Below are 12,481 nucleotides of genomic sequence, written 5' to 3'. Positions count from 1 at the left end.
GGATTTCAGCTTCATATATTAGACTCCAAAGCTAATTAGACATATAAATAGAAATGAGAAGGGGACCACTGCCTAAATGAGTCTGCAGTTCAGGAGAGAAATCTGGGCTAAACAGACAAATTTGGGAAATATCTTCATATGGATGATGTTTAAAACTACGAGCCTGGATGAAATCATCAAGAGATGACTTGTATTGTCAAAGAAAAGGCCCAAGGAATGAGCGCTGAGGGATTCCAGTTATTAGAGATTAGAAAGAGGAAGAACAAACAAAGAAAACCAACCAAGTGAAGAAACTTATTCAAGATAAAAGGAATGACCATCTATGTCATCTTAATTGATAGGCACGAAAAATGAGGGTTAAGACTTTTTCACTGAATTTAGCAAAAGGGAGGCCTCAGATAACCTTAATAAGAACAGAAATTTAAAAGGTAGAACACATGGGTTTTAGATATTTTAAGATGATTTCTACTGTTCTGGCTAGGGTGACTGAGTGATAGTATATTCACAGACAGATATAGGGAGTACAGTCCTAATTTTCCATGCTTAGCTTCAGAGTGTAAGAAAAATCCCCAAATCCATTTCTAACTAATAAAGTATTAACACCTAAAATGACATACCAACATATTAATACTTTAAAAAAAGTCTCAAAGCATAACCAACAATTGCATAACAAAGCATCACTAACTTTTTTTACCTGTTTCTTCTTTTTTTTAAATTTTTAAGTGTTTTTATTTTTGAGACAGAGAGAGACAGAGCATGAGCAGGGGAGGGAGGGGCAGAGAGAGAGGGAGACACAGAATCTGAAGCAGGCTCCAGGCTCTGAGCTGTCAGCACAGAGCCCGACGTGAGGCTCGAACTCACAGACTGTGAGATCATGACCTGAGCTGAAGTCGAACGCTTAAACGACTGAGCCACCCAGACACCCCTTTACCTGTTTCTTCTTAAAGTGAGATCATGGCTATTACCTGAATAACAGTACTGAGCCCATCTATCATCAGAATTATGTAGGATTAAAAGACTTCACCCTCTAAGAGAAGAGATCCAGATTTGAGTCTAGGAGCTTGCCCAACAGAGTCTAATCCTTTGGGTAGGAAAGATGCTTCCAAATCATTTCTGCTAGAAACAGCAGATGGAGATTTTGTTTATTTTGCTTTGTTTTATATGTACCCTCTTGGCAAATTCACTTCTAGAAAGCTCATCCAGAAGAAACTAATCCTCTGAGCAGGAATTTTTTTAGGTTGCTGCCCAAAAGGAATCCAACCTATGGATGGGAAAACTTAGGGCTGAATCCCAGCACTAGTCACAAACTGATTATAAGCCAGAAACTGAAAGAGACAAGAGGCTGACTGAGTAGTTAAGACAGTAAAGATTAGATGGTAAGGTCAGCATCCAGGGAAAATTCATGTGGCCTATTGAAAGGCTGCCCCTCCACCCCAATGCCAGGGACACTGCTTATAGAAGCAGCTGTCCATTTCCACACTGTCCACTACTTTAAAAGTAGCTTCTCCATCTTGGTCAGTGTGGATTTGGGTGGAGAAAAAGCTATATCTTCCAGAGGCAAGTCTTTGGTAACATAACTATGCAGCATGGTACTCAGGGAAGGAACTAATGGGCAAAGACATTGCTATCCTGAACTGACCCTATCAACTTCTAATCCTTTGTTACTGGAGTCTTTTATGCTAATAAGCAAATGGGTTAATTGCTTAAAGTAAGCTTGTTTACAGATCACTGGAAACAATTATTAATTTGATGAGCTTCAGAAAGCTGTGGGATAATTCAGTACTAACCTAAAGAGATAGACAACATTTCTAAATGTTGCTTATTTTAGCAGAAAACAGTTTAAGGCAGATTCATTTCCACACAGCTCAGCTGACAGCCAGCTTCCCACGTAAATTCACGTGAGTACATTCTCTTTCCAACTGTCCCTGAGCATAGAATACACTATATTACTGAAAGCCTCTTCCTGTTTGAAATATACGCTATTAAATACTTTTTCTCCTATGCCTTGGCTACATTTTCATGAGCAATCTATGGAACCCACATTGAAATCTCAACTTTCTGTTGAGATACCTGATTGTCAGTGGAATCTGACAAGTATCATTCAATTTGACTCAACAAACCCTTATGGCGCATTGACAGTGTCCAGGAACCATGCTATTGAAAAATGAGTAGAAGATCAATTTTATCCTCAAATTGCTAACTGGATTTTCTCATGGTGTTTGGGGCGTGGGGGGTGGTGGAACAGGAAAGGGTCAGAAAAAAACTTTATGGAAAGGGAAATAATTTGAGGTCAACTGTGAAGATAGCCAGAGCTTCAACTGGTAAAAGGACATTCCTAAAAAAGGAAAGAGTGAGGCAAGATGGAGAGGGGGACCAGCGGCCTGCCTACCTAAGCAGGAGGGGATGCAGGATGGACAGAGGAAATGTGGCCACATGGAAAGACTTGAATGTCCTGGTCAAGAGGCTGTGTGGAATGAGGAGTCACTGAAGCTTTCAGAGGTGGGAAGCGATAGGATTCAGGTCTGATTTCTTGAAAACTAGGTTGGAGGTAGGATAATGGATGCCTCACAATAAGACAGAGAGAACAGAGTGAGAAAAAGAGACAACCTGTGGTCAGGAAGAGACACAGTGGCAGGTTTCTGTTTCAATTTCCATTTCAAGGAAGTGAAAAAGAAATATAGATATTGTAGACACTGTAAGAGTAGAACCTACATGACCGGGAAAATGAGTGATTACTCACTGAGGTCTCTTTCCTGACCACTCTATTGAAAATCAGCCTACTCACACACACAACCCCATGTCTCTTTTCCACTTCGCCTTTTCTCATAGCACTTACCCCCATCAGATATACATTAAACATATTTAGACATACTTTAAACCACATGCTACTTACCTATTTTGTCTGTCTTCCTTGACTATAATGTAAGTGTCATCAGGGCAGGAACTTGGATCCGTTTTGTTCACTGTTGTACTTCTACCAATGCAAGAACTTAGTAAATATTTGCTAAATGAATGAAGGCAAAAATGACTGAAATATGATGGTGTCATTAATAGAAACCACAGGGTCAAGGTTCTCTTTTCTGAGTCCTGAGGCTATAGATAATCATACAAGAGCATAATAACAAATTAGGCTGTGTTAAAATCATGGCTTTGAATATATCTCAATGATTTTCTGTTTCCAAAGGACTTTAAGTTATATTTATAACCCATTCAAACTCGGGGTGACAAGACCTCAGTTCTGTCTTCAGTTCTAATACAAAAGATGCCAGTTTAGAAAAGTCATTTTTCTTCCATAAACTGTATTTCCCTCATCTGTAAAATTAGGGATTAAGTGAACTTACATACACCCACTGTAGGATTAGACAAATCCCAATTTAATTAGCCAAGGATGTAGAATCTTCCAGCCAGATCTGTGAAGTGACCAAATGCTTGCCACACCACTGGCCTTTTTTATACATGTGGTTAAAATCACTTACCCAGAAAGAACTTATGCTGCCACAGGCATGCTTCCACTTAAAGGAATGTTTACAAACAGCAGATCTTCTAGTTGTTAAATCAAACTCAGCATGAGCAAGGTCACAGCCCCCATCCATATGGAGAAAGCAGAGTCAGGGCCTGGGTGTCCTTGGTCAATTTCTCTCCCCTAGCTTTCCAATGTTCCAGAAAGCTTGTTTCTCCAGAGGCTATTATTAACTGATTTAAAACCCTGTTATCTGTGCAGTTTTGATAATGAGTTTGGTCTGAAGATCTCAGTTACAAATTCATTTCCTCCCAACTTCCAAGATTCCTTTTAGTGCTAATATGCTATATTTCTATAAACTTTCATAGGACCTCACCCAGTTGTAAGGTTGATAACCTTTCTTCCTTCTAAATACAAATTCACCATCAGAGTATATATGGTCCTACCAGATAGCTATTTCTTTAAGCACTAAAAAGAAGCAAAGTGATTTTGAATTACGGGAATTTTAAGTAGTTTGAATGGGTTATAAATATAACTCAAAGTCCTTTGGAAACAGAAAGTTATTGAGATATATTCAAAGCCATGATTTCAACACAGCCTAATTTGTTATTATTTAACATTCGCATCCCACTTGGGTAGCATTATGGCTCATGAACTGTAGGGTGATGGAGGACGCATGCCATCTGCTTCATTGCTAGGAGCTGTGGTCTCCTGAGGTCACTAACGGTGATTATTAACATAGCCTCAAAGGAAACAGTGACTCTGTGCCCAAGGAGGCCAGAAGCTCAAATGTTCTCACTCCAATTCTCTTACTGATTAACTAGGCAACTTCTTAGCAGGAGACCCTTAACCTTGAGCTATCTCTTTAACCCAATCTTTAACAGATTTGATAAGAGCAGTATTTTGCCCCCTTTCATGCTTTTAGATTAGATTACTTTTTTTTTCTATATATTGTACTCCAGGGATAATATCACTTATCACACACAAAGGTGTTGGCTGGGTTAATTAAAATATGATTCCAAGATAGACCACAAATTGAAATGCTAAACAATGATTGTTCCCTCATGTCTGTGAGTTCATGAGCCATTGTATAAAAATAGTCTCAGTTCCTTCTTTATATCATTACAGAGTGTCTTCTTCACAGAAGAGTAAGGAAAAGTTGGCCCATTCATGCCAGCATATTATCATATTTCAGTATGATAACTCAAGGGATTTTTAATTGGCACTCATTATTAATAATAACCCCAATTTTTCAAATAGAGCAGAGGAAGCAGTCATTTACACATTTGTTTTAGAATTAGAAGGTTTTTACCCCGTTTTCTCAATTACCATTACCCCCAACCCTAAAACTTCAAATTCTGCTGTTAGAGATGTTACTCCCCCCCAACTCCCCTCCCACCAAAACAGTTTCTCCAAATGTTTATATCCCTGGAAGATGTAGGATATTAAGATGCAATCAATCACTAACACTGTGTGAAGCCCCACAGGCAGAAGGAACTCAGGAGTATTAGGTGTTTGGGGTGGCGGGTGGGGTGGGGGGGGAAGCAGGGTTAGAAAAAGAAGTAGCAGATGTCTAAGACAAACTTTACCTATTTCACGGTTTTGCCCAAGGCAGCCTTCCAGTAATAGGCTTTAGCTCTGTGGTGGTAGCAATGGGAAAACACAATGGCAAAAAGGTAAACTTGCTGGTTTCAAAAATTCACCTCGACAAAAAAATAGAAGATGAAAAGCGTACCCCTAGAGTAGAGATATGAATAAAACCTCACAATTCTATACAAACTACTATCTTTGCTGGTCCTTGGTAACTTGGAGGCATCTGCAAATCTTGCCCATTCTTCGCTGCTTCTAAATTAAGCGGAGCCAAGCCCAGTGACCACATAGGAAACAAAAGCCAAGCCCACCAAGGGAGAGAGGACCCCAGGCTCAGAACACTGGCATCAGGACCGCACTAGGCCTGTCAGCAAAGCTGGCAGCATCTGAGATTGCATCCCCAGGCATGACTGATCAGGCAGAGCAGTGTTTGGGGAGATGAGAGATGCTTCCATGAAAATTTGTGTCAAAAGCAGCATCTTCCCATTTAACAAACACCTTTATTTAACTCATTTCCTTCGCAGCAAATACCATTTTTTTTTTCATTTTTGTAATACTACATTGTCTCATCATGCTCAAAAAACATGTAAGTAAGCATTAAGAACTGCAATATGTATAAGTAAGAAATCATTCATGGGGAAGAATAAACAAATGACAAGATTTTTAAGCCAAATCAGAACCATATTATCTTAAAAAACATATTAAGTGTGCAAATAATTGTATAAGTAAGTAGCAAACACAAAAACTATGTGTTTGCTATGTACTATGGCCTATCTCTTCAGAGACAGTGTCATTTATTTCATTTAATACTTTAAGAATAAAAAGACAGACTTATAATCATTGTAAGTATTTTAAGTATTACACAATGAATAAAGTATTTTCTTCTCTGTGTATATGATGTTAATACAAATTCTAATTGCTGGTAGTAGTGTATTACAGTTTAAAACAATAATCAGTGTTCACATCATGCAAGAAAAGGGAGCAAATTGTAGAATTATCAAAATATGGAATCATGTGTTTAAGTCCAACTATGCCCCACTAAGTCATATGAAAGAAAACTGAGAACATACAAAGACACCACATGGAAATGCTTTCCTAAGCATTTCTAAGCGTTTCCTAATCAAAGTCCTCTTAGAAACTTACTTAGAGCTACACCATTCTTGGCCACTTGCACCTTCTCTCGGAGGAAACACATCCATCTTTTCTATCACCAAACCACCACCTTGGTGCTGGATTCCATTCATTCTTCTTCCCTCAGGGACTGCCATCCATCAGTGTTGCCTTCTCTCTTCTGCATCTTTAATCAATCTCTCTCTCTCTCTCTCTCTCTCTCTCTCTCTCTCTCTCTCCTGCAATTATACCTAGGCAAGCAAATAAGCTCAAGCCTCCTGCAATTTAAAACCACTCCTCTCACACATCACCAAGTCCTACCACCCTATGTGCCTTTTCCCTTTCTCACTCAACACACTGAAGAAACAACTATATATCCCAACTCTAATTCTACAGTGTATAATTAGCCTTCAGCTTTCAACAATCTCACATCTGCCTACCCTCAATAACTGTCAAAAACGCTCTATTCACAGTGACCAAGGACACTCCCTTTAGTGAAACCCAATAGAGAATTTTTAGTCCTTATTGAGTTTGTCTCTAACATGCTACACTGTTGGCCGCTAGTTCCTATTTGAAACCCATCCCTTCACTACTGAGACATGCACATATCTAGAAACCAGGTTCTTTTTACCCTTCTGTCTGTCTATCAATGCTTCTCTGTCACTTTTCCTGGGTCTTTTTTTCCCCAATTATACAACATTTATAAGCATCAAACTATGTTCATCAAGCACATTTTGATGCTTATAAATGTTGTAGCAATGACCAAAAGATAGTCAGACTTCTCATTTGAAGGCAAAACCTGGGAGCCATCCATGCTTGTCCCTTCTGATATACTAACAAAATACTGGGCAGTGATCTTTCTAAAATGAAAATCTGAGTACATGACTTCTCTATTTAAAATCCTTTTATATAGCAACCCAAAGTCTTCAAGATAAAGGTCAGCCTTGTTAGCTTTGCACAGGAAGGTGTTTGCAATCAGGTATCTACCTATTTCTCCAGCATCACCGCTGCGTCTCCTTCTTAAGCACCCAATGTTCTGGCCATACTATCTTGGACAACCTATACTTCATACAATGTGCCATGGTCTTTAACATCTCTGTCCATCTGCCATTTCCACATACTGCGTTGTGATTGTAGAATACTTCTCTCCATTCTAACTATTCTTTGTAGTTCAAGATTCAATTTAGGCATCACCCATTGGTATCTGCATGCTATTCACCTTTGCAATTCCTACCCATTACACCATCAGGTATGCATGCATGTGTTTGTGTGTGTATCTTCCCCACTGATCTGAAAACCATCAATTTGCTTTTTCTAGTGCCTACCATGTAGCTGCCCATTAAATGGAGCAAGAGGAAGCTCTACCTTACCTTTTATTAAAAAAAAAAAAACACTACTATATTCAGAGAAAATGTGTCAAGTGAATATACTATAGCATAGATTCTATTACCTGAAAGTTATCATTACCTGCCTCCCATTATGATAAATAAACTTCAGTGTTACCTTAAAGAAACCTCTTCTACTGGTCTGTTTTTCATTTTTTCAAAATGTTCGGTATTATTCTTGAGCACAGTGACAGGATGCAATCTCCAGGCTGAAAGTCTAAATGCATTCCATTTATCATGAGTATTGTATTTAGCAACTTGAATTCTTTTTATGCAGATATAATCCATCAATTATCTCATATTTATCAGAGTTCATTATAAAGGATTTTTTTTCTCTTTTAAAAAATATGAAGCACAAGAGAAGAAACCTTATGCTATTATGTGAGCAAATTAGCTGTCAAAAGCAACTTTTAAAAGGCTTACCAAATAGCATCCTACCCTTTAGAAAGGAGCTTCCAAGGTAAAGAGTTTAATCAAAGTAATTTCTACATGATACCTATGTTTCAATAATCTACAGACTGCAACTATGACCTGAAAAGACCCCATCTAATGAAAATGCAAGTATTTATCTGCTTATTTTCTTACTCATGGCATTTTTTGTTCAGTCCTCTGGAAAGAAACAATTGGATTCTGCTGATGTTATGCATTCAAAAGAGGCATCTCTAAAAGGAGCACTGATCCCTCTTGAAAATGCCCTACCCAAATTTTCTGTGCAAAACCTACCTCCAAAAAAAAAAAAAAAAAAAATGGACCTACCGTATAGCAAGTTGCTCAAAGTTTACAAGTCACCCTTAACCTCTCTCTCTCTCTCTCTCTCTCTCTCTGGCCACATCTAATCAATTGGCCAAAACTGTGTATTCTATACTTGTATATCTTTCCCATCTATCCACTGACTTATTCCCCATTTTTACCCTGGTGTAGCCAGTATCATCTCATGCTTGGATCACAACAATAGCTCTCAACCAGATACTCCTTTTCTACTTTTGCCCCTGCTTCTGTCTATTTTCCACAGGGCAGACAGAGCAATCATTCTAAAACAAACATGATGAGGTTAAAACTCTCCAATTACTTCTACATTGTTTAGAACAAAATCTAAAAGCCTTAATGCAGTTTCCAAAAACCTCCAAAAAAAAAAAAAAACCCAAAAAAAACAAAAACAAAAAACAAAACAAACAAACAAACAAACAAAAAAAACCAGCCTCTACTCTCTCTCTTCAGGCTCATGTAGTGTAAACTCTCCCCTGACCATGCTGGCCTTCTGCCACACTTCTCTCTGTCCTACCTTAGGATTTCTGTTTATGCTGACAACCCTATACAATCCCCACTTTACTTTTTCTAGCAAAGTTCTCATTCTTTGGATCTCAGCTTAAATGTCATGTCTACCATAAACTTTCCCTGACTCCCCAGAATAAATTAAATTGAAACTCTACTCTCCCAAGTCACTGCACACTGCCCCTTTAGTGTGGTTAATCACATTGAAATTATTCATTCATTGTATATCTACCTCACTAGTTAAGAACCAGAAGGAACCTCTTGTTCACCACTATAATCTTGAAGCCTCATACAGTGCTTAACATGTAGTAAGAGTCCCAAAGAAACCACTGCCTGGATGATACATATGCAATTGCAAAAATGTTGATATGCTAATAGAAATGGGAAGTGAACAAAAGTAGAAAGGGGCCAGCCAAGCTCACTGTAATGTTGGGCCTGGGCTTGAACCCATTGAGGAGCTCTGATCTTCTCAACAGTGCTCACTTAGCCCTCCTCTTTGTGCCCACATACCCCAGAATCCAGAACCAATCCTGGCCACTGGCAGAAAAAAGATAAAGATCTGCTACTCAGTTTCCGATTTGCTCGGCAATCCTTTTGCACATTCTAAATAATCTAGCCCAGCTTTGCAGTAGTCAAGCTTCCATACAGTTATCCTGTAACCATTTCTCTTCCTCTCCAGCTATCCTCCAAGATTTCAGCCTGTGTTTCAGCCCAATTCCCCAGTAAGTGCTTTTCTGCCTCAAAATCCAGGATAACTCGGAATCCCAACTAAATAAAGATGAAATCCAGGCTAGCCCTTTAAGACTGTTCCCAACTACAGCCACCAACCTGAATCTTGAAAGGTAGCCTTCTCTCCACAAAAGCATTTACCTGCCCCAAAGGGACATTTTGCAGAATCAATGCAGGCTTTCCACAAGAGTTACACTGCTAGCCCTTATCCCCACAGACTCATCTCTTAAATTCAAAGTTACCAAAGGAATATTTGTTATAAAACTCTTATCTTGATTTTTCTCCAAGATTTGTATTCCTGGCTTTTCTTCTTATGGCCTGTGGGATATTCTTAATCTCTGCTCTTCCATCCATTCATTCAGACACTTACGGGGAATCTATTGGGTGCCAAATACAATGCTAGCCCTTAAGGAAACAATCATAAATAATAAATAACTTTTCCTGGTGAACAGATCACTAAGATTATAGTACATCTAAGAATATAATACACCATAATACACTAAGAATATAATACAAGTATGTATTTAGATGCTCTGAGGGTCTAGAGAGCAGCTAACTGATCTAGAGGCCTTCCCAGAGGAGTGATAATGGAACCTTGATGGATGATCAGAAATTATGTTTTGAATAAAAACATTACAAACAGAAGGAACACTTTGAGCGAAGTCCAGAATCATAACATATCGGAAAACTCATAGTGAAATAAAATTACCTCAGCACTACTGGCATATAAGCTATGAAGCCCCAAGTTAGTGGGAATTTGGGCTACAAGGGTAAAAAAAACAGGAGTAAGATCACAGATAGCCTTTTTTAATTTGTCACACTAAGGAGAGTGCACTTTGTTCTCATGGCAAATGACACCTGTGGAGAAGACTAGTCTAGTCAGATATAAACTTTAATAGATACTTCTAGAGGATAGTGTGGAGAAGAGATTCAAGGGCACAAGACTGGGGACAGGCACAGAGGGGGTCACAGTAGTCATCTAAGAGATAACAAGGCTTCCTTCCACCAGCACAAAGACAGTAGGAATGGAGGAGAAGAAATGCATGTGAGAAATTGGAACTCACAGCCTAACAAGGAAGATCTGGAAAACTAAATGTAATAAAAAGTGATATACTCTAAGTTAAAGGAAATGCTAGGAGAACAGAGAACAATTATTTTATCATGGGAAGTGGGGTCATGATGAACAGGGCAGATAAGCTTCTGTTTTGAGGTTACATAGAGTTCACATACACTTTTGCAGGACGTCAGAGGTTCGGGGCATTTATTCCACCCAATTAGGGAGAACTTCCTGAGGAAGCTGGATCTGAAGGGCTCTTAAGCTCTGGATGTACCTCCAAGACTGGGGGAATATCATGCCCCAAACTTCGAAAGTGGATGGAACATTCTGAGAACTAATAATTATGCCTGGATGGAGCACAGGAGGCATAATGGGACAGAGTGAAAAGGGACCAAAAGTAGGTGTGATCTAACGCTAGAAGGGTGAGTATACCTGAGTCATCAGCTTGACATGCAACAGGCTCTGCTTGGCTTTGAGGAGCACATATATATTGTTTCTTGACATTTTTGAAAAATAATAACCTAACATTTCCTCAGCCAACACATAATTTTGAATGTCTTTCCATGGGAGGAAAATGTGCTTGTCTAACTAACTTTTCTTTTATTTACTCTGGCAATACCACCCCAAATCATTACTTGCACCTGACTTTTTTTTTTTAATTTTTTTAACGTTTATTCATTTTTGAGACAGAGAGAGAGACAGAGCATGAATGGGGGAAGGTCAGAGAGAGAGAGGAAGACACAGAATCTGAAACAGGCTCCAGGCTCTGAGCGGTCAGCACAGAGCCCGACGCGGGGCTCAAACTCACAGACCACGAGATAATGACCTGAGCCGAAGTCAGACGCCCAACCGACTGAGCCACCCAGGCGCCCCTGCACCTGACTTTTAACTACAACTGTTTTTTTTCCTCAGAAAACAAAACAAAACAAAAAAATTAGCCAAAGTCAAAAACACAATATAGCAGGGAGCTCTAAGCAGTCAAGTTCGTGAGAACAGCTCAGCAATTCCTACAAGAAAAATTTACAAATCTCTGATCTGGTACGGTAGCCTTTTAAAAAGCAAAAAGTCATCATTACATAATATAAAACATTAAAAATTCCATTAAAAGGAAGGTGAAAATGAGTCTAAGTAAGATGCACTCATACAAAGAATTTTTAACAGTAACTGAAGAGAACCTTAATTATTTTACTTACTTTACTTGAACCTCTCTGAAAACTTTATTGCCAGTAATTTGGGCTGATGAATGTAGTCAATAAAGAAGAGCCTTGATTTTAACACTCCTCCCTCAAAGCTTGTCCCTCTTGTGGTTTTCCAATGGGCTATTGTTAGATTCATTTACAGTAAAATAATTACCAGCTCCCTAAGCAAGACACATAGCAGGTTATCTATTGTCCCTTAGAGGACTGTTGGACTATTCTTAACAAGCATTCTAAATTACAATAGCAGCTTTATTGCAATTAACAAACAGACGCGAATCACCAATCCAGTTATATCTCAAAAGAGAGAAGGGTTTTCTGAAGTAGACTGCTGTGGTTGTTTTCTGAACAACTGTTTTGCAACCTTAAATTCAAAAACCAGTCTTGAAGCAAATAGGCACATGTCCCAGGAGCACGGAATACAGAGAGAAAAGCTTTTCTTGCCATTCCCAACAGAAAGAGTAACAGTTTAGTGGTTTAAAGAATTGAGAGAGTGCTGACATGAAAAGATGCCTGCATTCCCCATCAGTACTTACAACACTCACACACTAGCATTGACAGCCCTGTCTGCAGGACATCCCGCAGTCCTGAGTCCCAAAGCAGTAGCCACAAGGCATGACTCTGACCTTCCATTTACACGGACATTCTAATGTTGAGATGTGTCAAAAATTAAGCTTGGCAA

The 12,481-nt window shown here is 38.9% G+C and overlaps 1 protein-coding gene across 10 annotated transcripts in view; it reads right to left on the bottom strand.

Annotated features, from left to right (window-relative positions):
- The window catches only part of IMMP2L (inner mitochondrial membrane peptidase subunit 2), an 896,430-nt gene that overhangs the window by 602,454 nt on the left and 281,495 nt on the right, over window positions 1–12,481 (bottom strand). For 8 of the 10 annotated variants that reach the window (XM_058724576.1, XM_058724575.1, XM_058724572.1 and 5 more), the window contains one exon: window positions 2,894–2,974. The exons of the other annotated variants lie outside the window; for them this stretch is intronic. In XM_058724576.1, coding sequence (XP_058580559.1) covers window positions 2,894–2,974 — 81 coding nt within the window. The remainder of the gene's footprint in view (window positions 1–2,893; window positions 2,975–12,481) is intronic. 10 annotated transcript variants of the gene reach the window in all.

Source organism: Neofelis nebulosa, chromosome 4, assembly GCF_028018385.1.
Source record: "Neofelis nebulosa isolate mNeoNeb1 chromosome 4, mNeoNeb1.pri, whole genome shotgun sequence".
NCBI lineage: Eukaryota > Metazoa > Chordata > Mammalia > Carnivora > Felidae > Neofelis > Neofelis nebulosa.
The sequence above is the reverse complement of the archived record's forward strand: the minus strand, read 5'-3'. Positions and strand labels throughout refer to the sequence as shown.